Source organism: Canis lupus, chromosome 2 (assembly GCF_003254725.2).
Source record: "Canis lupus dingo isolate Sandy chromosome 2, ASM325472v2, whole genome shotgun sequence".
Taxonomy (NCBI): Eukaryota; Metazoa; Chordata; class Mammalia; order Carnivora; family Canidae; genus Canis; species Canis lupus.
The window spans coordinates 66,989,512-67,015,994 of record NC_064244.1 but is presented as its reverse complement, the minus strand read 5'-3'; the positions used below and the strand labels follow the sequence as shown (position 1 = coordinate 67,015,994).

At 55.7% G+C, this 26,483-nt stretch overlaps 2 protein-coding genes across 6 annotated transcripts; one reads left to right on the top strand and one right to left on the bottom strand.

Moving 5' to 3' along the window:
- Nucleotides 1-9,800: 9,800 nt before the first annotated feature.
- HPCA (hippocalcin) lies at nucleotides 9,801-18,743 on the top strand. 2 transcript variants are annotated; one of them, XM_049104768.1, is made up of 4 exons: nucleotides 9,801-9,947; nucleotides 12,722-13,120; nucleotides 17,614-17,719; nucleotides 17,808-18,743. In XM_049104768.1, the coding sequence occupies exons 2-4, from the start codon at nucleotides 12,743-12,745 to the stop codon at nucleotides 17,903-17,905; spliced, it is 582 nt and encodes a 193-aa protein (XP_048960725.1). In that variant the 5' UTR covers nucleotides 9,801-9,947; nucleotides 12,722-12,742; the 3' UTR covers nucleotides 17,906-18,743. The 2 variants fall into 2 exon arrangements, with proteins under 2 accessions (XP_048960725.1, XP_048960721.1); XM_049104764.1 differs by lacking the exon at nucleotides 9,801-9,947 and adding an exon at nucleotides 10,260-10,374.
- TMEM54 (transmembrane protein 54) lies at nucleotides 18,690-24,895 on the bottom strand. 4 transcript variants are annotated; one of them, XM_025447649.3, is made up of 6 exons: nucleotides 24,743-24,895; nucleotides 21,938-22,131; nucleotides 19,940-19,999; nucleotides 19,612-19,800; nucleotides 19,354-19,488; nucleotides 18,690-18,976 (listed from the first exon to the last, which is right to left on the bottom strand). In XM_025447649.3, the coding sequence occupies exons 1-6, from the start codon at nucleotides 24,756-24,758 to the stop codon at nucleotides 18,902-18,904; spliced, it is 669 nt and encodes a 222-aa protein (XP_025303434.1). In that variant the 5' UTR covers nucleotides 24,759-24,895; the 3' UTR covers nucleotides 18,690-18,901. The 4 variants fall into 4 exon arrangements, with proteins under 4 accessions (XP_025303434.1, XP_025303433.1, XP_048960730.1 ...); XM_025447648.3 differs by lacking the exon at nucleotides 24,743-24,895 and adding an exon at nucleotides 23,972-24,531; XM_049104773.1 differs by lacking the exon at nucleotides 24,743-24,895 and adding an exon at nucleotides 22,876-23,269.
- Nucleotides 24,896-26,483: the final 1,588 nt, after the last annotated feature.

Genomic DNA, 26,483 nt, shown 5'->3' with positions numbered 1-26,483 from the left:
AGGGGAAGCTGGGTAGGAGACAGGAAAAGTTGGGAGGATTTAGAGCCCCCTGGTGATCTTGGGAGGGGGCTCTCAGGACCAGTTACTGTATGGGCACCATCTGTACACCATCTCTTAGCACAGGGCTACAAGCAGTAGGCACTCAATAAATGTGTGTTGAATTTATGGAATAAATTCTCTCTTGCAACATATATCTATTGAGCACCAATTATGTACCAGGCTCCGTGCAACATTCTGGAAATACAGCCTTAGAAGAATGAACGAATGCATGAGTGATGGGCCTCCGTCTTCCCAGGCAGCGCTGGACTCCATTCGGGGAGGACTCCACAGGCATCTCCCAGGGGGCTGGCTAGTCCTGAGCACTTGGATCCTCCAGAGTCCAGAGCTGCCCAGAGTCCTAGTACCTAATTCAGGCTGCAGGTGCCCAAGCCAGACCACCCAGGTAACCATTTAGAATGGGAAAGCTCCTCTTCACAGCCTAGAATGGTCATGACCCTGTCTAGGGAGTTCCCTAGATACGTATATACCCCCAAAATCACAGGAAAAATCAGAAGGGCAGGAGATTGCTTTGGGTATATAAATAATCAAGCACCTACCAAGAGGTTAACTTTTTGTCCATGTTATTCTGAGTCTCAGGCTGGATGGAATGTGTTCTTAGCTCCTGTTCCAGATCCAGAAGCGGAGGCTCAGAATGGTGTGAGAACCTGCCCTGGATCATACAGCCGGTGAATTATGGAGGTTGATCCAGTCTGCCTCCCTCCTCCCCTCACCTCTAGGATCCTTAGAGTAGGGATCCTGGCCAGGGTCCACTGAAGGACATTCATTTTCCTCTCCTGGAGGGCATAAGGGGGCTTGCTGCTTGCAGAGGCAGTTGCTAACCCCAAGACCACACCAGGGAAGGAACCTACCACTCACCCGATATTTTCCACATGCTAGCACATTACATATATGACAGAAGCTTCTTTTGAATCCTCACAACCCTGAGAAGTCAAGATTGTTATACTCATTTTACAGATGGAACTGAGGCTCCAAGTGAGGAAGTGGCTTGCCGTGGGAAACCCTGGTCTGACCTGTCTAGTCCCCAAAGCCCCCATCACAGCAGTGATGATGCTAGCCCAGCTCTCTGTTTCCCGAGTGCTTGTGCCAGGGCAGCCTGGGCCTGGGTGCTGAAGACACAGTGAAGAACCAGATCGATCCTAGCCCTTGAAGAGCTCCAGTGGTAGAGGAAAGCGGCATGCTTAAAATGCAGAGAGAACATGACCCTCTGTACCAGAAGGATCTAAAGAGGTCAGAAGGGAGCATTAATTTAAAAGGAAAACAGGGAGGCCCCCTGGAAGGAGGTGATGCCTGAGGTTAACTAGTACTTGAGAGTCAGGTGGCAATTAGTCAAATGAGGGTAAAGGGGCAGAGGGAAAAAGGAATCTTTGGCCCTGAAGCCCCGGAGAGCATAGTGTTCATGTTGTGGGGATGCAGGGGAGACAGAGGAGGCTGGCAGGGAAGGGTGCGGAGGGGGGGGGGGGGCGGAGGTTGCTACAAGCTCTGGGCTGTAATGATGGGAGCAGGGAAAACAGCCCTGGATTTGACAGACTGTTGCAAGCTGCAGAAGTTGGGCTAGGGAGGGCTCTATTCATGCAACAAATATGTAGGAACACCTACAAGTACCAGGTCCTCAGCTAGATTCCAGGGACACAGCCGTGACCAAGCTGGTAAGATTTCCGCCCTCGTGGATCTCACATTCCAGTGGGGGAGCCAGGAGATAAACAGTGAGCTAATGACTAAATAAAATCCCATCAGGGACTCCCAGGGGGTACGAAAAAGATGGAGTGATGTGGTAGGGAATGGCTGGGTGGGGTAATGTTAGCTGGTGTGCTGTAAGGGGCGAGCCAAGGCTTCCTGACTGGGCAAAAGAGACCTCCTCAAATTTCTTCAGTTCTTCAGAATCTACAAAGGAACTAACTTCTATCTGACAGGACCCAGAGAGGTTAAGAATCTTGCCCAACCCCACACAGCCAGGCAATGCCTCAAATTGCCTCAAACCCCGGGGCCCATTTTGCTTTGGGAGACGTTCTCAGCTACAAACTGCGGTTCCCCAAGGTCCCTCGAGGGTAGGAGGGCCAGAAGCCCTGTTTTCAGGGCCCAGATGTGGAGGGGGCTACAGTAGGAAGTGGAGGCAGCTGGAGTAAAACCTCTTGCTCACCAGGGAGGGCAGAAGGACAAGAGCCTGGCAATCAGACGGCCCTTAGACTCCAACCTTAGCTCAACCTTAACCAGCTGGGTGACCTCAGGTACCCCCATCTGAAATGAGGATCCAAGGCCCCAGGGCCTGCCCACGCCTCACATCCCAGGGCCTAGAGGGCCTCCCCTGGCCTGAGAGAACATGGTTCTGCAGAGCCAGGAATGGCCAGCAGAGGGCGCCTCATTGGCCATAGTGAAGCCAATGTTGCCCAGAATAGGAACTGGCTCCAGGACCTGGGAGCCCTGACCCAGGGGAGGGTGTCCTGCTTTGCCCAGAAGGCCAGCTGTGGGGTCGGCGGACCACAAACTCAGCAGCCAAGCACAACATAGGTCTTGCTGTCCCTGCCCGTGCATGAATCACTGACATTTTTTTTTTTTTTAGATTTTTTATTCATTCATGAGAGACACAGAGAGAGAAGCAGAGACACAGGCAGAGGGAGAAGCAGGCTCCATGCAGGGAGCCCGACACCAGACTCGATCCCAGGTTTCCAGGATCAGGCCCCCGACTGAAGGTGGCGCCAAACCGCTGAGCCACCCGGGCTGCCCCAAGTCACTGACCTTTCTGAGCCTTGGTTTCCTCATCTGTAAACGGGCCTAACAATAGCGCCCGCCTCTTAGGTCCCTATGAGGAGTCAGCGGAAGAGCAACCACACAAGGGCTGAATATGTAGGGGCTGCTATTTTTATTAGCAGTAGTGGCAGTCGTATTTTAAGTGCCTACGCGAAGGATATCCAATCAGTGGTGGCTCTGACAAAGACAATGATGATGACAATGATGCAGGGCTCAGTCACTGTTTATTTTGAATTGCCTAAGCAGGGGGCACCAGCACCTCCTGATCTGGGATGCCTGCAGTGACAGGGAGCTCACTATCTCCTCAGCAGCCTATTTGCACTGCCAATGGATCTTCCTGCCGACAGCTCCTTCCTGGATGATGCCCCCCTGCCAACTCCTTGCTCAGGTTGACCTGGCTGGCTTGGCCTCCAAACTCAGGCTCCCTCACTTCTGAGGGGTCTGCCTGAGAGGCCCATGAGGTTGGAGAGCCAGGACCTCAGCAGCTAGATTCCTACCTTTGCTGGAAGGGCAGGGAGCTCACAAGTGAACCCGGTGGCTTCACCAGCAAGAGGTTCCTGGTGGGTCTTGGTGTTCAAAATTCCTTGTCTGCTGCCTGGGAGAAGTAAGTGGAAGGCAAGTGCTGCTGTCCCTTGGACCTCCCTTCACTCCCCAGTCTCAAGAATGGCTGGGGGCTGGAGAGGGAATCTCATGACTCTCATGAGCCACAAGTCCAGGAACCCTGCATTCTAGTTTGGAGGCCCCAGTTCCTGTCCTACCTACTATGAGGCCTCCCCATCTGTTTGTGGGTCCCAGGCAAGTGCTCATGGGTCTGGCACCAACAGGTCTGGGGGAGGTAAGGTAGGAGCCAAACAACCCTGGACTCAAACTTTGGCTTGGCCCACGTCTACTGTGACAACACCCCCCTTCTACTCCCAACGAGCCTGTTTCCTCACTGGGCACCTGTCTCAGAGTGGCACTGTGGAGAGTACAGATGTTATACGTGAAAAGGAAAATGCAGTACCGGGCGCATAGTAAGCATCTATATATGTCTCAGTGGGTATTATACAGTGGAAGTCCCTCATTTCCCTAAGACCCTCCCTGTGCCTGAGTGGGCCAGGGTGTAGGTTGTGTCAGGCATGGTCATATCCTGATCCGTTTCTTGGTTAATGGGCACCTGGCACATGCACCTGCTTGTACTGACATGTGCAAGGATGTGCACGGGTGTTCACAAGGGGGGCATGGGGGTGTGCACATGTACATTGGGTGTGCATGCGTGTGCAAGCAAGTGAGCCAGTATGCATGGGTCTATGTGCTTGTCCTTAAAGCTATCCATCCCAGGGATTCCCAGGCACATGCATACTGGCAGATACCCGTGCAGTATCCCTGCACTGATTCAGGAGACCCCTCTGTTCACTGTTACTATGGAAACAAAGAGGCAATCCCCAGCTTCAGGGAGAGTCTAAGGTGCCAGAAATGAGAGCTGACCCCATCTTCCCAGTGAGGGAGAAAGATTGGGAGCATGAGGTCTTCAGCTTCTGAGGGCTGGGTTGTGAGACTCTAGGTCCCTGGGAACCCTCTGGGAAGCCTGTACTACTCCAAGGCATCCTGGCCCACTGGAAAGAGCTCAGGAAACAGAGCTGGGTCCCTTCCTGATCTGGCTCCCATCCCAGGCACAGTCTCAGGCAGGGAACTCCATTTCTTTGTGCCTCTGCTTCTTCATCTCTAAAATGGGAACAGTAGTGGGTGCCAGCAGAAGCCTTGAGCGAGGATGTCACCTTTCTTCTCCCTGGAGCACCTACCCTCCAGGCTGTAGGAGGGTGCACCCGTGAGCCCTGCAGTGTCACAGAGCAGCCTCCTTCATGTGCACTACCCTGCAGTGTCTTGTGGGCTCCTCACAGCAGCTCTAGGAAGGAGGCTGTTTACAGCGGAACTGAAACTGCAGGAGAACACAGCTGGCCGTGGAATCAGATCAGCTGCCCCCACTCCTGGGGGCCCAGCCCTGCAGCTCGTGTGCAATCCTTCAGGCCGTGGAGCCACTGCAGAGGTGACTGGGGATTCCATCAGCTCTTCTGGGTTGGGCATGGCAGCGGGGGTGGGATGGGGTGGGGGTGGGGGTGCAGGAAAGTCATCATGTGGCCCTGGGCAAACCCCCAGGGCAGAGCTGGGCTGCTGGAAGGCTTCTGGGAGACAGATCACAGTGTAGGAAGGACTTTAAAAAATATTTTTGGGGACACCTGGCTGGCTCAGTCAGAGGAGCTCGAGACTTTTGATCTTGGGGTCGTGAGTTCAAGCCTCACATTGGGCATAGAGATTACTTAAATAAAAAAATTAACAAAATGCTTTGACTCTAGATTCTGACTCAAGTTGTGAATGCGGTTGAGTGTGTGCATGCAGGTTGTAGACATGCACACAGAATTGTGTCTACAGTTACAAGTGAACACTCAGCCTCCTGCCTTTTATCCCACTTCCAAGGGTGACCATTGCATTTGTGATGACCCCAGGAGCAATTTTCAAACAGTTAGTGATACACCAAGAATTGCTGCGGGAGCAAACTGAATGTGTAATGCAGTAAAAATGTGCAAGAAAGATCCAAATGCTTATTTGCCAGAAAAGGTGCCACAAAAGGGGCCATTTTCTCATTTGAGGTGGAGGAAGAATGGGCCCAGAGGGAGGACCTAAGGCAAGCCATCAAGCCTGAGGCCCTTTCCAGCTAAGAGTTGCTTTTACCTGCAGAGGGAAGAGGGAATATTGTGCCAACAAGGGGTGGCTGGGATGTGACCCCAGCTGCCTGCATCACTTCACCCAGGTTAAAACCCATATGCAGGGATATGGGGGTCAGAGGGGTCCTTTTCCCCAGCCTTGACTCCAGATCCCTTCTTCAGCCTAGGGGAGATCCTGGTCATCTGTAGAGGAGGTATTGGCCCTTGGGGCATTTATCAGAGGAAGGTGGAGAGCAGGAGCTGGAGTGGGAAGCAAGGGTTGGGCATGTCATGGAGAGTCTCCATGCCCACTTACTTTGGTAGGCAGTGGGGAGCCATGGAAGATGGCTGGAATATTAAGCAGGGAGGAAGGGGATTAGAGGTGGAGGAACCAAAGGCTGGGGAGCTGTAAGAGGACCAGGACAGGGTAGGCCCAAGAGGCATCCTTTGGTTGAACTCTGACTTGGGAAGGAAAGAAGGGTGGGATGAAGAGGAGGGAGGGTCCCCTCCCCCCCTGGAGGGGACCCAGTCACAGTGCAGGCTTGGTGGAGGGCCATGAGTTGGATACCGGCTGGCTTGAGTCTGAGGTGCCTGTGTGCTTCTGACAGCAAGTCCAGGAAGTGGCTGGAAATACTGGCTTTACTAAGAAGAAGCAGAGTCAGTGGGGTGGTTTTTGTCAACTTTCCCAAAGTTGGGAAGGAGCCACATCAAGATCTGAACCTGGGTCTGTTTCCCTCTGATGTCTGTAGGTTCACGCTGAGGGACCAGTAAAGGTGTGCCTTTGGGTCCTGGATTCTGAGCTTGGCAGACAGATCAGCTGCTCTTACCCGGGAGGGAGTTGGTGCTTTTCCTGGGAGCTCTGCAGAGGCCGGCAACCTCAAGGGCTCCGCACGCAGGATCTTCAAGCCCAAATTTCTGCTCTGTGAAGGGGCCATTTCTAAGCAGCCCCACCTTCCCAATCCCCCAACACCAAGCTCCACCTTCCCAATCCCCACCTTCCCAATCCCCCAACATCCCCCTGGAGCTGACATTAACTGTGTACAGCCCAGTGTCCCCTACTTCATAGGCTTCCTCTCACTCAATCCTCACAAAGACCCTTCAGGAAGGCGTTAATATTCTTGTTTCCATTTTATAGATGAAGGAACCAACAGAACCTTCCAGAGGTGAAGGGCCTTGCCCCCACTCCACTGTGGTGACCAGGGGCTGGAGCTCAGGGTGAGGCTGTTGTGTGACGTGGCCCAGCAGCTCTCTGAGCACCATCTGTATAGTGAAGCTTGCTGGAAGGGCCCCACCCCACCCTGATTTCAAGTCTACAGTCCCAGCTCCCAGGACATTCCCGACACCCCCACCGCCCCCATTCTGTTCTTCATGGCCCAGCTCCCTTGGGAACAGCCAGACCTACCCCCTCCCCCTCCCGGGCTGTGCTCTTGGCAGCTCTGCCGCCCTGGGCTCTGGTCCGGGGGTGGTCCCCGTTGGTGAGAGGGGCGGGTGGGCAGATGCTGGGATCAGTTGGACTAAGACTGGGGTATCCGGAGCCCCTCCAGGCCCCCACCTCTGGGTCCATGGTGCTCCAGGCAGGGGTGGGCAGGGCCCTTTGGAAAGGGGTGGCTTGAGGTTTAATCACTTTATCAATGTTTGTTTGTGTAATTCAGCCCTGAGATGCTTTTCCTTCCATCTGTCCCCACCATCTGCTCCCATCAGGATTTTCCAAACCATTTGGGACCTGAGAGAAGAGGGTGGGGGCTGTGTCTCTGAGGGGGCTGGGGAGGGGCTGCCTCCACCTACCTCACTTGAAGCTCTCCAGGGGAAAGCCTGGGCTCCTGAGTCACATGGAACTGGGTTCACAATTCTGACATTGTTACTTGTATTACCTCTAGCAGGTGACCTTACTTCTCTGAGCCTCAGTCTCCACATCTGTGAAATGGCAGTAACACTATTGACCCCTCAGGATTAGTTCAGATCAAAGGAGGTGATACATGCAAAGTACTCTGCATACAGCAGGTGCTCAAGAGATACGCAATCCCTCTCCATTCATTCCCCACTGGCTTCTCCCTCTGGCATCCCTCTTTAATGCTAGGGGAAGGTAGCGGCCTCTTTCTATACCCCAGCCCTATTCCTCAGATCCTGGGGACATCCCTCCCCTGGGACTTGCTCTTTCTTCCATCCCCCTTGGGTCCTGCCCATTGCTCAGTTCTCTCAATGACCCCACTCAACAGCTACGCTAAGCTGTGCCTCTCCTTCCCTCCTAGATGCCTCAGTGTGGGGTGGAAGGGGGATGAGCGTCATCAGTAAGGACACCCGCCACCCTCACCCTGACCACAGGCCTTCATAGAGCCTTCCAAATCTACAGGGTTCCAGGGCCACTGGGGCCTCATCTCTACTATGCTCAGGTAGGCCTCTTGACAGCTGCCCCTCTGGGCCCTTTTCTGGGCTATCTCTCAGGGCGCTAGGTTTTGGGCCAAGGGCCTTGGGGTGCAGTGTGAGGGAGCCCCAAGCCTTCTGTTTTGGCTCAGAGGGGTGCTCCCAGTTCTTCCTAGGACCCCCAAGAGGGGAAAGGTGGCTGATGGGTCCAAACTCGGCCCCCAGATCTACCCTACTGACTCAGGGAAAGTCAAAGGGAGGTGAGGCCTCAAGGTAGAGAAGACATGGTCCTGCCTTCAGAAGCCCCATCTCCTGGGAAGACAGGATTCAGACTAGGGGTCCTGAGGGCAGGGCATCAGAGTTTCTCTCGCAGGGAAGAAAAAACGGTGGAGATAGAAGGTTCCTGAGGGGTTAAGCCAAGAAGTCAGCCTGGGGGAGGTGAGGCTGGGTAAGGAAGTGAGAGGACAGAGAGAGTGGCTGAGCAGCACCCAGTGAGGGTAAACTGAGACCTCACGAGGAGGGAGAAGAAGATCCAGACCAGCCTGGGAAGATTCTCTGGCTTCAGGCCGAGAGAGAAGAAGGAGGAAGAGTGGGAGAAGCTCAGGCAGTGAATGCAGGGCTGTCCCCTCATCCAGTCCCAAACAGAGCAGACTCTCCAAGCCTAGTGGGAAGGAAGTAGGGAGCTTGTTGCTCCAGGGCCCTGGGGTGGGAGCTGAGTGGCAGCTGGCTCCCTGCCCCCAGGGCCTCACACAGGAGACAGCTGGGAATCACCCACGCATGTCTGGCATTTCTCACGCCTCCACTGGGGGTCCCAACACCAGAGCCAAGACACACAGATGAACTGATGTTCTAGAGGGCCCAATTGGCCCCCATCCCTCCGCCTGGCTCCCCAGCTCCTACAGCTGAGACCTCCCCATGCTCATGCAGGAAGTACTAAGGCTAGACTTCTAACACCTAAACTGCCTGGTCTAGGACCTGGAGGTGGAGCTTTGGTCTGAGCCCTGGAGAGCCGGGGGTCTCCCAGCTGCTGCCACTGAACTGGCAGGAGCTATGCGGTCAGAACGCAAATGCTGTGGGCTCACCTTCAAAATAACCAGACCCATCTCTCTCACCCTGAAATGGTCCCCTGCTTCTACCCTGGCCCCCACTCCTCAAAGTCTGTTCTTGACAGAATGCCCGAGTTAAGCTTGACCTGAAAGTCAGACCCTCACTCTGCTCAAAGCCCCAAGAGCTTTCCATCTCACCTGGAATAAAATCTAAAGTCTCTGGGATGGTCCTAAGCAGCACCACCACCCCAACCTCTGAACACCAACTTTTCCCCAAACACTTATCTAATACATCATAGGATTGACTTGTCTATTCTGTCCATTGTTTACTGCCCGCTTCTGTAACCCCACTGCCTAGAACAATGCTGGGCACAGAAATAGTGCCTGATGAACATTTGTGCCATGAATGGATGAGGCCATATGGAGTCAAGCCCAAGCCTTCCACTCACCAGCTGTGAGACATGGGGAAAAATCATTTAACCCCTCTGAGGGGTTGCTCATTTGTGAAGAGGGGACAGTAAGGACCACCTCCTAAAAATAAAGGAAAAACTCAAGCCAAGGATGTGGGGATTGTTGCAGAAGCTGGGGGAAGGAGGATGCAGCCTCCATCCTGGCAGGAGGAGCTGTGATGGGGGTCAGGGACTCGGGAGAAGGGCTGTCCTGTCTACAGGTGAGGTCCCTACGCACTTCAGAACCCCTCCAGACTGAAGATGCTCCCCAGTCCTCACCTAGGACCAGAGGCGGGGGAGGAAGGGTATGGGAGGAGCAATTTAGATCAATGTTGGGAGGTGGGATTCATTCTGAGAGGAGCCCAGGTAGGAGATCCCGGGCGGTAGGCAGGAGATGGGGGCGGGGCTCTCTAAGGCCGAGGTAGGGTAGGGGGCGTGTCTTTCCCCCGAAGACCTCCGGGACCGGAGGAGTGGGCGCTGCCCCTCGCGGAAGAGCCTCCAGCTCAATTAGTTCCCGAGTTGAGGCGCGGGGGCAGGGAAGGTGCCTATCCAACCGCCCAGGCTCCGGATTCCGCCCGCGGAGCGACGTGCAGCTCCGCGCACAGGTAGGGATGGGGCAGGAAGGCGGGCGGAGCTGCCGGGGTTGTCCCCGGTTCGGAAAGAGGTCTCTGGGCAGTGACCCCCCCGACCCCATTCGGGCTACCTGATCGAGATGCTGAGGAGATGGAAACCTCTGTCCTCCCCCGGCGGGCGCTCCCTCACGAGGGGGCCAGGGAAGTGAGGGCGTCCCTTCCCCTCTCCCGGGCAGGGACGGGGGCGGAGCCAAGCGCACCGCCCCCTCCCCCCCTCCGGGGCTGCAGGGGAAGGGGAGGAACGGGGACCCCCCCAGGGGAGGGGCTCCGGGCGAACGCCGCGGGGCGTCTCCCTGGCAGTCCCTCCCCCCGCCCCCCGCCCGCCCCTCCGGCCGCCTCTGCCGCCGCGCGCCGCAGCAGCGCCGCCTTCCCTGCGCAGTCGGTGTCTCCGCGTCGCTGGGTGAGTGGGGGCCGCTCCGGCCGGGGCCGGGGGGTGCAGGGAGGGGGCAGCCCAGAGGGAGGGGGCCCCGTCGAACCTCTCCAGCCCCGCCGCTCGCGCGCCTCCCGGGAAGCCTCCCGCCCAGGGCGCGGGGGGGAAGGGGGCTCCCCCGGGGAAGGAGCGCGGCGCTCTCCAGGGTCCTGACCGCCGAGTGGCCAGCGGGGAGGAGTCGCGTTCTGGTCGCCTCGGAGCGCCCCCTCCAGGAGGGGCCCCGCGCCCGGCGCTCTGAAGCGTGGGCTCAGGGCGAGAGCTGGGGAGAGGTTTGGAGAGGATCCCCGGGGTGAGTTGCTCAGGTCGAGCCGTGGGTCCTTCCCATCTGGGGGACGAGGGAGTCTTTGCGGAGACAACAGATTCTCCTACCACCCTCGTTTCCAAGTCTCCCGATTGGGAGGGGCAGCTCTGAGGGTGGCAGGGAGGAGGGGGCACTGGAGGATCTCTCCTGCTCAATGCATCTCTCAGCCCCCGCCCCGATGACCCAGTTCCTTGGACCTTGAGGAGGGGACTAAGGGACACACTCCTCCGCCCCAGCCCAACGCATTTCCTCAGTCCCCCCCCACACACACACACACTTGTTCATTGGGTCCTCAGTCTGGGGCAGAAGAGGCTGCTTTAGAAAGGAGGGTCATCAACTTACAAAAACATGCATGTGACACACTGCTGAGGACACACACAAGTCCCCCAAATGGCCATTCAGGCACATCCCCCTCATACTGTGATGGGTGCATACCTAGTCACATGCACATGTATGGACTGAAACACACGGGAGTCAAAGGCAATGCAGAAACCAGGGGCATATGTGCATACATGAACGCTAGCACTCACACAGATGCTCATCCACATGTGCACAGAGCTTCATGCAGATGCACACACAAGGAACCCCTTCATCCTGTCTCACTCCCAGTGCCAGGCTGCGAGGAGGGAGTCACCTGCATGCTCCCCTACATCCCTGCCTGGAACTGCCTGGCTGTCTCCTCTCCCTTGCCTTCCCCTCAGCCATCCACACCCTAAACTCCTACATGAAAAGGTAAGTGTTGGGGGAGGGTTGGCTGGCCGGGGCTCTCCCTGGAAGAGAGGCCCCCCAGTAGGTCTGAGAAGGGTTGCGGCTCCCTCTCCTGGGACCTAGAAGCACCCCTGGGAAAAGAAAGATGGCAAGGGTTCCTGAGGGTTCCACGTGCAGCTGGCCATGTGAGAGGTGTCGGCATGGGAGTTGGCTTGTGATGGCATGTGTGAGACATGTGGGGTCGTGGGCTGGTGTCTTGATGCATAGGGTATGGGAGCTGTTCGTGAGTGGTGCCGTGTGTCAGAACATGTGAGTTGTGGAGCAGAGGGAATGCTGTCATGTGTGGAGGCATGGTGACCCATGGGTGGCTGTGCGCTGGTGTGTGAGTGGCATGGGAGCCAGTGTGTGGATTTGGTGAGTTGTGTACCACAATTTGTGTGTGTATTCATTTGTATATTGTTGTGCATAAGTCTTGTGGCACCTGGGTCCATGTAAATCATTTTTATTTAACACTTACATAGCACATATATGTGCAGGCATCACTGTAAGTGCTTCACATGTATTAACTAATTCAATCCCCATAATAATGAGGTAGGTACTATTACCCTCGCTTTACAGATGGGGCAGAGAGAGTATAAGAAACTCGTCTAAGGCCACCTAGCTGGTAAGAGGCAGAGCTGAGGTTTAAACCCAGGTGGTCTGGTTCTGTTGCCTAGGTTAACATCTACCTTACTTGGGCCTTTGTCAGGCACACATGTGTGGAAGAGAGAACAGGATAATAGGTCAGTGCCTGGGCTGCAGGTGTATTTTGTAGTGAGCAGACATATGTGAAGCAAAGAAGGAGCAGGAGGGAGGAGGGAGGACCAGAAGGCCTATTGCACCTCCCTGGGCAACTCTGGGAGTCAGCCCTATCACTCCATGGCTATGTGACCTGGGCCAGATCTCCTTACTTCCTTGAGTCTGTCTTCCCATCTGTAAAGTGGGGCTAATCTCCAGGCTTCACTTTGTGAGGGTGAAATGGTACACACCTGTGATGGCTCAGTGGCTGGCACTGAGCAGGCCCTCAGTGAATGGGAGCCCCCTTCCCTTCCTCTGTCTCCTGGTCTGTTCCCTGGGAAAGTATAAGCTCTGGGGAGATGATGTGGAGCTGGTCACAGAGGCAGGATGCTGACTTTGGGCCAGCTCCTCTCTTTCCCTGGGTCAAATGAGAGGCCAGGTGGCTGGTGTCTGGGGCCTCCCTGGAGAGGTGTCAAGGGGCCAAGAGGGTCTGACCATTCCTCTCTGCCCCTTGACCCCCTCGGGATCCAGGTGGGACTTGGCTTGGTGGCCATGGGCAAGCAGAACAGCAAGCTGCGGCCGGAGATGCTGCAGGACCTGCGGGAGAACACGGAGTTCTCGGAGCTGGAGCTTCAGGAGTGGTACAAGGGCTTCCTCAAGGACTGTCCCACGGGCATCCTCAACGTGGACGAGTTCAAGAAGATCTACGCCAACTTCTTCCCCTATGGTGACGCCTCTAAATTTGCTGAGCACGTCTTCCGTACGTTCGACACCAACAGCGATGGCACCATTGACTTCCGGGAGTTCATCATCGCGCTGAGTGTGACCTCACGTGGCCGCCTGGAGCAGAAGCTCATGTGGGCCTTCAGCATGTATGACCTGGATGGCAACGGCTACATCAGCCGCGAGGAGATGCTCGAGATTGTGCAGGTGGGCCCCTGGGCCCCTCAGAATGCCAGGAGCAGGGCCCAGCCGCTGGCACTCGTCATCCCTTTTTATCCTCTCAGCAGCCCTTGTGGGTAGGTAGTGGCAGGTGCTACTCTTGTGACCCATTTGAAAAACCATTAGGAAATAATTTCCAATTTAAGGAAAAGTTGAGAAAACTCCCATATACCCTTTACCCAGATTCACCAATTAACTTTGGCCATATTTGCTTTATCATTATATGTGTGCGTGTGTGTAATGCTTTGTTGTTGTTCCGAACATGGCCCTCTAACCCTGACTATATCAGGATATATTTCCTAATAACAGGGACATACTCTTATATAACCCATAATATGATTATCAAACTCAGGACATTTAATGTAGAAACAATGCTATTATCTAACTTACAGACCATATTCCAATTTTGCCAACTGTCTCAGAATGTTCTTTATAGCCCTTTTTACCCAGGTCCGGATCACACGTTGCATTTCGTTGTCATGTCTCTTTAGCTGCCTTTAATCTGTAGCAGATTCTCAGCCTTTGTCTTTCAAAACTTGACATTTCTTCAGGGTACAGGCCAGTTATGTTTCTTTGATCTCCATTTCCTAGTACTAACCAAGATGTTTATATATATCCTTACAATAACTCCATGAGGCTCAGAGAGGTGAAGTGACTCGCTCAAGGTCACACAGCATGTAAGTGGCGTTAAGTTCAAGCTGGCCACTACTCAGAGCTGCCCCTAGAGAGGGGTCTGGCTTCCAGTTCTGGAGTTGGCTTCAACTCCTAGATTTCTCATTTCAATTTCCATGATTTCTCATTTCTCATCTCAAATGAAGATGATGAGACTGACCTCACAGGGAGATTTAAGGACCTGATATGAATGCCCATTCTTTTTTTTTAAGAGTTTATTTATTCATTCATGAGAGACACACAGAAAGAGAGAGAGAGAGAGGCAGAGACACAGGCAGAGGGAGAAGCAGGCTCCATGCAGGGAGCCCGATGTGGGACTCGAACCCGGATCCCCAGGATCTGCCCTGGGCTGAAGGCGGCGCTAAACTGCTGAGCCACCTGGGCTGCCTGAATGCCCTTTCTTAGTACAAGTTTAAGTGTAACACATGTTAGCTCTACCTCAGAAACCTTCCAGAGTGCCCATCCCTTCAGCCTGTCATTGAAGTCCATCAGGGCTCTGGTTCCATTTTTTTTTTTTAAGATTTTATTTATTTATTCATGAGAGACACAGAGAGGCAGAGACATAGGCAGAGAGAGAAGCAGGCTGCATGCAGGGAGCCTGATGTGGGACCCAATCCCGGGACTCAGGGATCATGCCCTGAGTCAAAGGCAGATGCTCAACTGCCAACCCACCCAGGTGTCCCTGGTTCTATTTATCCAGTTCCAAGTTCACTTTTTGCCTAAGCCTGTGTTTCTTTACCCATATAGTAGGGGTGTTAGCCCCCAACATCACCAGGCTATTGTTGGTAAAGAGAGTGGGATAGGGGCTCCAGCAGAGGATCCAGCATATACTTGTTACTTGGTTAATGTTAGCAGTCGTCACTTAGTATTGTCTCCTCTGCACATTCTCTACTCTAGCCAGAATGGCCTTTTCAGCATCCTTCGGATATGCCCTGAATAATCCCACTGCACAGCTCTGCACAAGCTCTTGTCCTGTTTCCTTTTGCCTCTCTGAATCCTTTCTCTCTGGTTCCCCAGCTTTGCTGCTTCCCCCTCCACCTCATCCAGACCCTACTGGATTCTTGCTTTGGCTTCTCTCTTGCTAAGCATTGGGGTCTGCTCTTGAGCTAGAGTAGAATGGGCTGCTTTGGAATGTGGTGCCCTCTCTGTACCTATCATTAGGGTAAAGCCTTAATGTTTGTCTGTGACTCCCATGGGTCAGGCATTAACTCTCTAGTTGATGGATAGTGGGAAGTTCTGGGGGTCCTAGTGGAAGGGTTGGGGCAGGTGGGGTGATAGCAGATCCCTCAGGGATTGGGCAGCAGCTGGATACCAACCAATATGAGGGATGTTCACGTTTTACCAGTTAGGGTGGTTGCACTGGTATATACTGATACATATCAGCCCTATTGGAGGCACCAAGCCCGACATCAGTCAAGCTAGCCTCATTCCTTAGACATCCTTAGGACCTCTGCTCCCCAGGCCCTGATTTCCTTTACGGCATCCGGGTGGCCTGAGATGGCCAGTGCTGTCAGAGCTCTGCAAACCCCAGTGACATTAATTACAAGTCGGCTCAAGTGAAACAATGAGTGCACAGCAATTCCAGACAATTAATTAGGAGGCCCAGGAGAGGGGTGTCATGAGGGGAGCAATCATTCTCTAAATCACTCGCCCATCCTTCTAAAGATCCAACCCTGCGGTCAGGTGTGGGCACATTGCAAGGGAAAAAAAACGCTGCATCTTGGCCTCTTAGGACTCCCACTCTGGTGGGAGGGAACAAGTGTTCAGCCCACACTGATGAGCTAAATGTGGCATCTGAGAGTCTAGGGGACTGAAAGGCAGGGAAGACCTGAGGATGTGATGGATGAGTAATGATTATAATATGAGCTGCTGTTTACTGACCACCTACTCTAGCCAGCTACTATTCTAACTATACACACTGTCTCATTCAATCCTCTAGATAGTCTTCATGAGGGAGACATGAGAAACTGAGGTTCACAGAGGTAAAGGACTTGTCCAGTAAAGTGATTAGTGGAACCAGGAAGCCACCGCAGGTGCACCTTCCTTCGAAGTCCCGGCTGGTCATCACCACCCACAAGCATCTATCCAGCAGCTAGGAGGGAACAGATCCTAATTCAGTCTCTGCCATCAATTCCCTTCCAAGCCTCTGTTTCTTATCTGGAAAATTGGGATGATACCTGCTTTTCAGGCTGTTGTAAACTCGAGAAATAATGCATGTAAAGTACCTGGCACATAGCAGGTGCCTGATAAGTAGTAGCTAGTAGTATTATTCCAAGTGGAAGCTGTCCATTCTGGGAAACCTGAAAGGCATGGAAGTGTTTGGTTGTGGTGGGGTCACCCACCAGGGGAGGCCTGATAATGGAGAGGTCAGTAAGGAGCAGAGCACCAAGTCCCTTGAATTCCTAGGACTGAATGGTTTGGACTCAGTAGAGAGGACAGTGGGAGGTGCCAAAGGCTTTTAAACAGTGGAGTCCCTGCCAGATGCCAGACACTGTGCTAAGTTCTGAGGATATGGACACTAGCTAGGTGTCCATGATCTTTATCTGTATGCTGGGGACTAGGAGCAATCCTACAAAGGCAAAATAACTTACAAAGAGGTGTCCCCAAAGGAAAAGCCCAGGAGACTCTGGGCCAGCATGGGGGCCTTGACCCAGCTGGGATCGGAGAAGGCCTCCCTAAAAAAGTGCCATGTAAGTTGAGTCCCAAGGAAGAGTGGGAGGCAGCAGAAGGAGCGTGGGGCAGCATCCAGAAGGAGCTGGGTGCATGGTGGGCCTGGAGGGAAGCCTGCGTGTGTGATGGGAACGAGGGGGTGGCCCATTGGGCTGTGGACAGGGCGGTGATCTGTGTTTGGAAAGCTTTCAGAGGCAGTATAGGGGACAGACCTGAGGGAGAGAGGCCTGAAGAGACCAGTACGCAGGCTGCGGCCGGATCTAAGGCAAGGGAAGTTTTTGGGATGGAAGAAGGGAGGCTTCTGGGCGGAGGTGTCAGTAGCAAAAAGCTGGAGGATTGGGGTGATCGATTTAGTCCTTGAGCTGTGGGGCGCTGGGACCCAGCCTATCCCACAAGCCAAGCCTTACGTGCTCTGTGTACATGTAGCACAAATACCCTACCCTCCCTCGCGTTGCCTCCAGAGCTCCTGCACGTGGCAGCTGCAGTTCTGGGCACCACGGAGCGCATACTGGCCCCGCCCCCGGCAGATGCTCTTTTGAGTTTATTTGCATAACGTCTCCGCCCCCTCTGAGCCCAGCTGCCTCGGGCCTTCAGCCCTCAGAGAGACCCTGCGCCCCCTGCCGGCCACAGAGGCCCCGCAGCCCAGCGTCGCCTCCTCTGCCCAGCGCCCCCTGCAGGCCCCCGAGCGCTGGCCGCCCAGAGCCCCCAAGTTCCAGAAGAGCAGCGCCTGGCCCGTACTTACCCTGCAGCCTGCGGCGCCAGGTGTTCTAGTCCCTTCGCTATCCGGGCCCTGATAGCCTCCAGCATCTCCCCTGGCCCCCTGCACTCAGACACCCCAAATTCTCGGCGCCGACTCCGAGCTTCCCGCCGCGGGGCCTCCGTACGTGCAGGCTGCTCTGCCTGCAATGCCTTTCCCGCCTGGCGCGCCAAAGGAACTTGGTCAGGGCCCACTCCAATAGCCCCCTCTTCTGGGAAGCCTTCCTGAACATCCCCCCCCCGCCCTCCCGCTTCTCCGCGACCACCTCTCCGCCTCCCCCAGGAGCTGCGATCTTCCGCGTCGCTGCGGGCGGCTTGGGATGGGGGGGTGGGGGGCTCGGGCAGGCTCCTCTCACTCCCTGCCTCCCCCTCCCGCCCCTCAGGCCATTTACAAGATGGTTTCGTCCGTAATGAAGATGCCGGAGGACGAGTCGACCCCAGAAAAGAGGACCGAGAAGATCTTCCGCCAAATGGACACGAACAACGACGGTGAGGGGCAGGGGCGGGGCGGGGCGGGCGCCACACCCCGTCGCTCTCCCGCGGCCTCCTCCCGCTCACTGCCCCCCTCGCCCCGCAGGCAAGCTGTCCCTGGAGGAGTTCATCCGCGGAGCCAAAAGCGACCCGTCCATCGTGCGTCTGCTGCAGTGCGACCCCAGCAGCGCCTCCCAGTTCTGAGCGAGAGGACCCAGGTTCCCCCTCCTCCCTGCCTTCACTGGCCCTCTCCCGGCTCTCAGCTTCCTCTCCCTTGTGTCTGTCCAGCCTGGGGGTCAGACTGGGCTCCCCCAGGGCCTGCATTCCGGGGTCTATGGAGAAGGGAACCCCGCGGTAGCCCCAATGCCCAAGCAAGCAAGCGGTCAGCACCTCCCGTCGAGGCAGTAGCTCCCTGAGGCCGTGGTTGAGACGCAGGCTCTGGCTGGGTCAGCCTTCTCTTACCATTCTCCTGCCCCCCCCACCCCGCCCCTACCCGCAGCCTCAAGCTCCTCCCCGAGCCCCCACCCAGCTCTAGTAGCTCTCCGTTAGGGTGGAGGGGGAATCATGCCCAGGTGAGGAGGCTGTCTTCATTTGGAAAGAAGAGAAGGATTCCAGAGGTGTTTGAGGAAAAAGCTTCCTTGAGCAGTCCTTCCCTGCAGGAAGGCCTCAACTCTTCCTGTTCCGCTGCTTTTGTCGGGCCTGGAGGCCAGGATGCAAAGGAGAACCTCCCAGTCCAGCCTCCCAGCTGTGGGTCCCATGAACCCCTACCTGCCTTTCAACACTTGGATGAACACAGACCCACTGATCCTTCTGTGTAGTTTTCCTCTCTCAGACACACACATGCACACACACACACACACACACACACACACACACACACAGGCCCACGGATGGGCAGACACACCCAGAGCCCCACCCACAGCATCCTGTGTGGGAAAGAAGCACAGGCCCCCTGGCCAAGTCCCCGCCCCTGCTGCATGCATCCATGTGGAGCATCTCTGTTCTTTTTAATAACTTCAGAATAAAGTCTCATTTCAGCGCAGTGGGCTGGGTAGCTGAAGGAGGGGGTGGAAAGCCCCAGTGGGGTCCCTGAGTGACCAGTGAGCCTCTCGGGTCTGCTCCAGGAATCCTGGCCTGGTCACAGTGCAGACTTGGTTGTAGGGCCATAGTGGTCATGGGGCCTGGACCGGACATCAGCTCTCAGAGAGTCAGCGGCTCAGAACTGGTACAGCTCAGCAGGTCACGGCCCTCCACAGGCTCTGGGCTCTCCTGCATCTGCAGAGGCACAAGAGGGTGCTGGGGTCTGAGTCTGCTCCTCCAGGACACCTAGGGGATGGGAGGAGGGGAGGGCTGCGAGGATCTCTGGGGCAAAGAGGCATCACTACTCCCTCCCATATAAAATACTCCTGCTTCTCCCTCAAGACTCATCCTGGCCCTTGGGGGAGCCACATTTCAGCTGTGTGACTTAGCTGGGAGATCTGACCTCTCTAAGCCTCCAAGCTTCTCCCTTTTGTCCTGGGGGAAAAGCTTTTGCCCCAGTTCTCACGGCAAGCGCCCCATACAGAGGAGTAGGGGAAGACCAGCCTAGCTCCCCAGCAAGTGCTCCCAGAAACATGGGGAGTCGGGCTGAAAGAGGGGATAGCAGGCCTTACCATGCGGTGGCTGCTTTTTCCCCACCACGGCCTCAGTTCCAGCAGCTGGTGGGCGAGCTGGGCACAGCGTACAGCAAACACACTCTCTGCCACGCAGAGAACTAGCGAAATGCCCCAGAGGCACAGGCTGGAGCTCTGTGGGGGCACAAGGCACAGGATGGGGGGGGTCTCCAAGAACCCTTCCTGCCTCTGATGAGCACCCCCCACTCTCCTACCCCAGCCCCGCACTCCCTGCAATCCCAAGGCCTAAGCACTCACATAAATGCGTGTGGGGTCGAAGGGACAGTCAGGCACCAGTACTAGCAATTCGGGGCTTCCAAAAGTGCAGGCAGCCAGTAGTGCACGGCCCTGGGTGGCAAACGTCACAGCGATCGAGGCCAAGAGGCCCAGAGCACAGGTCAGAGACAGAAGGGCACATGCCACACTCGAGCTAAACACTGTCCAGCGCTAGATGGGGGAGGAGAGGTGGGTACTGGTCAATGGATGTCATGAAGTCGGCCTCGCTCCCTCCAGGCAGACCAGGCCCTTGGGGGTGGCCACTGCCCCTGTGCTACCCCTACAGCCCCTCCCAGGAGGAGCCGCATACCAGGGGGATGCTGGGGAGGTAGCGTGACAACACGATGGCTGCAATGCCTGATGTGATGACCTGTGGGGGAAGGAGAGTGGGTAGGGGGTCAGGGCCACTCTTGGACAAAGACTCCACTAAGGCTAACTCTAGCCCTCCCAGCCCCCAGCCCCTCAACCTGGCTTGGCTTTGGCCTCATTACTTCCATCTGCACAGAGGCACTGACTCCTCATGTCCAGCCCTGAGGACATGTTTCTAATACCCAGTAATTCCCTGCCTGCAACCTTCCATGACTCCCACTGCACATAGTTGTATATCTCAAACAGGCCCCTGTGTAGCACAGGGCTGCAGGGTCATGTCACAGGGTATATCCGACAAGCCTCCCTGGAGTGGAAAAGATTTTGGAAGAAACTAAGTAGCTCAACTGGCAAGGAACTAAAAACAAAATTGTTATTTTAACAAGTCAGAAAACTTTATGGAGTAGGGGTGCCTGGGTGGCTCAGTCGGTTAAGCATTCAATTCCAGCTCAGCTCAGGTCTGGATCTCAAGGATGTGAGTTCAAGACCCCTGTTCAAGACTCCACACCTAGCATGGAGCCTACTTAAAGAAAAAAAGAAAAGAAAAAAGAGAAAACTTTAGGAGTAGAATTCTATGGGCTGGGCGCATGGGAGGCAGGTTGTCTGATGGGGATCCAGCAATGTCTTTAATTCACCAAGCAGACTCAAGTAAGTGCCTCAGCCTCTTGGGGCTAAGTCCTACTCTGAAGGCTGAGCTCACAGAGAGGACACTAGGTTTGGTGTCATACACAAGTCGTTTCAAATCCAGCTTGGTTTCTTTCTATCAGCAGGACATTGGGCTCGCCCTCGGTGTGGCCCATGTTGCCGGAAGCAATGAGGATTAGCTGAGAAAATGAGGGCAAAGCTGAAGGGGTGTGGCCCGGAGCCCATCCCCAGCGGACCTCCAAACCCGGAGCTCACTGCTTTCCCTGACTTCCTTGCAAGGCAGGTGAGAGGAAGGAACCCACTAACACCGGGGGACACTACACACATCTGCACCACCCAGCCCTGTCCCATTGACTGAGGCTCTCCTGCCAGCTGAGGCCTGAGATCTTCATTCACCCCAGCCTTGGGGCCAGCAGGCTGTTTGAGCTTCACTTTGTAGAGGACAGAATAGGCTTTAGAGACAGAAATAAGTCCCTCAGGCAGGAGGCAGCAGAGGTGGAACTCCAGAATTTGAGGTATGGATGTTGTCCAACAGCTGTCACCACCTCTGCTAACAGGTGGGAAAGAGCTTTATGACCTTGAGAATACCAGGCTCCTTCACTCATGTATTCCTCAAACAGGTATTGACATCCAGTCCTAACCATGGCCACCATTAATCGAGCACCTACCATAGACCAGGCCAGTGCTGAGTTCCTGACAAGTCGGTTTTTTCAGCATCTCCAGAATAGATTTTAGCTAATCCCACCTCCACACCTTTGCCTCTGCCATTCTCTGTATCTGGAATGTCATCCCAGCATCCCCTCCTACCTGCTGGCCCCAGCATGCCTCCTATCTGGGTTGTGGTAATTACAGCCTATCTTTGAACTCCTACTCATCCATCAATACCCAGCTCAGGGGCCTCCACCTCTGTGAACACTACTGGACCCTCCCAAGCTGAGCTGATGCTCCTTCCTTTCGTCCAGCACTGCTTGACTACTTCCTTATTGTAATAATAATCCTAGCTCGCAGTAGTCAGCACTACCCGTGTGCTAGATACTGGGACAAACACTTGATGTGGATGATCTCATTAGTACTCACCAGGACCCTCTGAGGTGGACACTTGTTACCTTCCCCATGTTATAGACAAGGCAGCTGAGGCAGACAGAGAGGTTGAGAGACATGAACAGTTGGTAAGGGGCAGAGCAGAGGGCGTGGGGATCTCTACGTGCCCACCCCAGGCTCGGGGTAGGGACTCATCAAAGACCTTTCAAGCCCCCTCCACTCGCTCTCGCCGGTCACCCTCCCAGCCTGGCCATACCACGATGGCAGAAGTGACAGAGACGATGTTGACCACGCAGTACTGCAGGGCCACAGCATCGTGCGGGGCAGTCACGTAGCGCAGCACGGTGCCATGGAGTAGAGCGGCTGCAATGAAGCTCACGTGGCCCAGCACCACCAGCACCAGCCCTGTCTTCATCAGCACCTTCCGGAAGTCAGCCACATTCAGGCCACCTGTTGGGGACAGCCACGTCAGGGCTACGGGTAGGGCTCATCCTCTGGCAGAGGAGAAAACTGAGGCCCTGGCAGGAGTAAGGGACAGTGGGCTCTAAGTCTGTTTCTGTTTCTGGATGACTTGGAGTTGGTAACTTGTCTTGAGCCTCGGTTTTCTCATTCAGAAAAGGGGTTCATAATGCCTTCATGAGAGTCTTTGGAACTCTAAGGCTGGAAACTTGAGTCTCTAGCTCTAGATCCATGATCTTTCTACTAAACTCCCCATTCACTGACTTATTCATTCAGGAGTTTATTACACAAATGTTCACGGAGTGTCTGCTCTGTGCCAGGCCCTGAGGTACCACGGTGAGTTTGACAGTGTCCAGGCCCCAGGATCCCCTAGTACATGGAGCAAGGATCAGGTCCTGCTCAGAATTCAGTTTGGTGTATAGAGCCAGGCACACAGTAGATAATCAACTCACAATTACTGAACTGACTTGGGGCAAGAAACTCAGTCTCTGAGTATCCATTTCCTCATCTTTAAAATGAGAAGAATAACCCTTGTCTCCCAGTGGAGAAGGAGGGTCCCACGAGGACACAGATGGGAAGGTGGGGGGCATACCCTGGGGGTGTTGGGAAAAGCCAGCTCTTGGTGCAGGGGCACCGGACAGGGCCAGGGCCAGTGGGGGAGGCTGGGATCAAAAGAACATCAGAGACTTGTATGCAAATTCCCTCTGAGTGGCCAAGTGGCTTCCCAGCCCCTACCTGCACACCCCAGGAACAAGGAACTCTCCTCTTTGGACAGCCCAGGCTGCTCCATATATCCCTCTGGAATGTTCCCTGTGGATCCTGGCTCTGCCCCTGAGGATACACACCTTGCTAGCCCTTTGGCCCTCTCAGCCCCCTCATTCCAGCCAGCTCTGGGAGACTGGCCAGGCCCCTGAACCAAGCAACCCCTTTCTTTGTTTAGCTCTTTCCAGTGGGACCTGTGAGCCCCTTCTTAGACCTCAGTTTCCCCATCTGTGGCAGAAAGGGTTGGATCATATTTCATTTATGGGAGCCCTGTAGCTAAAAGAGATAAAGAAAAAGATAGAGAGGGATGGGGGAATCCCTGGGTGGCTCAGCGGTTTAGCGCCTGCCTTCGGGCCAGGGCGTGATCCTGGAGTCCCCGGATCGAGTCCCACGTGGAGCTCCTTGCATGGAGCCTGCTTCTCCCTCTGCCTGTGTCTCTGCCTCAAGCTCTCTCTCAGGAATAAATAAATAAAATCTTAAAAAAAAAAAAAAAAAAGAAGGATGCCTGGGTGACTGCCTTTGGCTCAGGGCATGATCCTGGGATCCAGAATCAAGTCCCACATTGGGGTCCCTGAGGGGAGCCTGCTTCTCCCTCTGCCTCTCTCTCTCTCTCTCTCTCTCTCTCTCTCTCTCGTCTCTCATGAATAAATGAATAAATCTTAAAAAAAAGAGAGAGAGAGAGAGGAAGGAAAGAAGGAGAGAAGGAAGGAAGGAAGGAAGGAAGGAAGGAAGGAAGGAAGGAAGGAAGGAAGGAAGGAAGGAAGGAATCGCTAGGTTGGATGTTCTTGGGGGCCCTGTGCCAAGAGGCAGTTCCTAGGGAGCAGGGAGGATAGGGTCACTGTCACAGCCCTTCTGCCTGACCTTGCCATATGTAAAATGGGGAGGGGCTGGTCCAGTGGTCTCTGAGACCAGCACGGTCCTCTGCAGCTGGACCAGGTCTAGGAGCAGAGGGCAGATAATGAGCTGGACAGGAACTGTGGAACTGGAATGACATTGTGAAGCTTAATTGCAGGCCAAACAGGAAGCTTCCTCCCAGGGACCTGACCCACCACCCCATCCACCCACCTACCTGGCAGCCCAGACACCATCTGGCTCAGGGTTGGGCTCATGAACAACAACAACGTCCTAGGACCAAGACTTGGTCAAACAGGAGGTGCTGTGCCAGAGCAGCGCTGTGCCCAGGCCGAGTCTCGGGGCCTGGCCTCTCTTAGTTTCTAAGTGACCATTCTTAGAGCACTTAGCAATGTGGCTCACTTCACTCTTAGGAGCGAACTTCCTTCTCACAGTAGTCCTAGGAGGTGGGGCTGCCATCCCCATTTTACAGATGAGGAAACTGAGGTTCCCAAGGTCTCTTGGCTGAGAGTGGGGAGTCCTCAGGTCTGTCTGATGCCCAAAGGCAGCATCCCCGTGCCCAGGGAGTGAGGGGAGAGGACGCACGGGTCCTACTGTGTCCCGCTGTTTGCGAGCGGCCCTTCCATCCCCGCCTGGTGGGCGGCGTGGAGCGGGGTGAAGGGGGAGCCTTTTGCAAGGCCTCGGGCTCAGAACCCCCCGGGCCCTGGCTCTCTCTCCCTCCCGCTCTCTCCAGCGACTCTCCTCCTCCCGCCGGGCGGGGGGGGGGGGGTCCTCTCCTCCGTAAGAAAGGAAAGTAGGGGCGAGGGGCGGCGGCGCTACGCCATCCCCCCTCCACCTCCCCGCCGGGGAAACTGAGGCCGAGAGCGGAGAGCGGCGCGGGAGGAGGCGGCGCGGACCCCGGGGCTCGGGGCTCGGGCTCGGGCGCCAGCGCTCCGCCGCGGGGGATCTGGGGCGGCGGGGGCCTCCGGGCCGTCCCGCCGCGGCTCACCCAGGCGCAGACACATCTCGGCTCCCGCGCGGGCTCCCCGCGGCCGCTTCAGCGGGGCTCCGGGTGCGGCGGCCGGCGGGGCCCCGCTCGCATCCCCGTCCGCAGCCCTCGCGCCGCCCGCGCCTCCGTCCCGCCCGCGCCCGGCCGGCCTCCCTTCCCGTCACCCCCCGGGCGGCCCAGCCCCGGGAGGGCCCCGGCGGCTCCTTTGCACCCCGGCCGGTCCGACCGGCTGGGCAGCCCTTCCCGGCCCGCCCGGCTGAGTCACGGCCCTGGCCCCACCCCCCGCCCGCCTCTCCCAGCCCTGCACCCCCTGCACGCCCCCCCCCCCCCGCAGCGGTCCCACTGCTGATGACCCCTGAGGCTCCGGGAGCCGCCGTGCTGGGGTGGGGGCCGTGTGCCTGGTGGCTGCGGTGCCGCGACCTCGTGGGCACCCGGACGGGGCCGCCCCAGGGTGAAGGTTGCGAATCCCCTTCTTTCTAGACGATGCGGAGGGGCAGCCGTGGTGGTGCAGGAGCACTGCTTGGGGAACCAGAGTCTGTCCCTGACTTACTGCGTGACCTCAGGCAAATCACTTTCCCTCCCTGGACCTCACTTAGTTTTACGGGGCAGAGAACTGGCCCTTCCATCCTCCGTGCCGAGCAAGCCGCTTTCTTTCTCTGTCTTGGGCGTCTCGGTTGTCTCACACTGGAAAAACAGGAATAATAACTGGTGTCCTTAAAGGCTGTGGTGGGACCAAAAGAGATACCAAAATGAGATAAGAACATTTGGAAAATTCGCTGGAGTACCTTCAAAGTGTAAACCTAGTGGGAACACACAGTGGGAGCTTTACGCATCCTGGCTGTTGGCTACTGAGCTGCTTTAATGAGACAGGATGGACCCCTGCCCTCCCTTGGTTCCTTCTCAGCGTCTGGACAGGGCCTCACCAAGAGCTCCCAGCAGGAAGTGGTGGAGTAAGTGGGAACCCAGACTCCCATTCAGGTCTTGGTGCCCATGTCCCCCACTGTGGCCCTGCCATGGTTGCCTCCCTGGGCTTTCTCAGCAATCAGAGCAAGCCTCTGGGAGGCACTTGTGTGGCATCTGGGCAGCAGCGGTTCATGGTCTGCACCCCCACCCCACTTGTCAGTGGTCTTTTTTTTTAAATTTTTTTTAAATTTATTTATGATAGTCACACAGAGAGAGGGAGAGGCAGAGACACAGGCAGAGGGAGAAGCAGGCTCTATGCACCGGGAGCCCGATGTGGGATTCGAACCCGGGTCTCCAGGATCACGCCCTGGGCCAAAGGCAGGCGCCAAACCACTGCGCCACCCAGGGATCCCTGTCAGTGGTCTTAAGGGCAGGGGCTGGCTTGGTACATGGAATGCCGGTGTCCACCAATGTGTGCCCTCCAGCATACAGAGCCTCTGGAGTCTAGATTTTTTTAAAATTTTTATTTATTTATGATAGTCACACAGAGAGAGGGAGAGGCAGAGACACAGGCAGAGGGAGAAGCAGGCTCTATGCACCGGGAGCCCGATGTGGGATTCGATTCCGGGTCTCTAGGATCGCGCCCTGGGCCAAAGGCAGGTGCCAAACCGCTGCGCCATCCAGGGATCCCGAGCCTCTGGAGTCTAGAGGACGATAATACCAGGTGGGAGTGGAGCCGTGTGAACCGGACTGGGAAGTCCCCTGGAGTGTAGGCAGACCACCACCATCAGGCAGGCTGGTCTGATAACCCCTCAGCAGATACATCTCCCAGTTAGCT

Coding starts and splice junctions, on each gene's coding strand:
- TMEM54 (XM_049104773.1), bottom strand. CDS start 22,930: ATGGAGCAGCCTGGGCTGTCCAAAGAGGAGAGTTCCTTGTTCCTGGGG. Junction 19,801..19,939: donor ACCTCCCCAGCATCCCCCTG/GTATGCGGCTCC, acceptor TCCCCCATCTAG/CGCTGGACAGTGTTTAGCTC. Junction 18,977..19,353: donor GAAAAAGCAGCCACCGCATG/GTAAGGCCTGCT, acceptor GTGCCTCTGCAG/ATGCAGGAGAGCCCAGAGCC.
- HPCA (XM_049104768.1), top strand. CDS start 12,743: ATGGGCAAGCAGAACAGCAAGCTGCGGCCGGAGATGCTGCAGGACCTG. Junction 13,121..17,613: donor AGATGCTCGAGATTGTGCAG/GTGGGCCCCTGG, acceptor CCCGCCCCTCAG/GCCATTTACAAGATGGTTTC. Junction 17,720..17,807: donor AATGGACACGAACAACGACG/GTGAGGGGCAGG, acceptor CTCGCCCCGCAG/GCAAGCTGTCCCTGGAGGAG.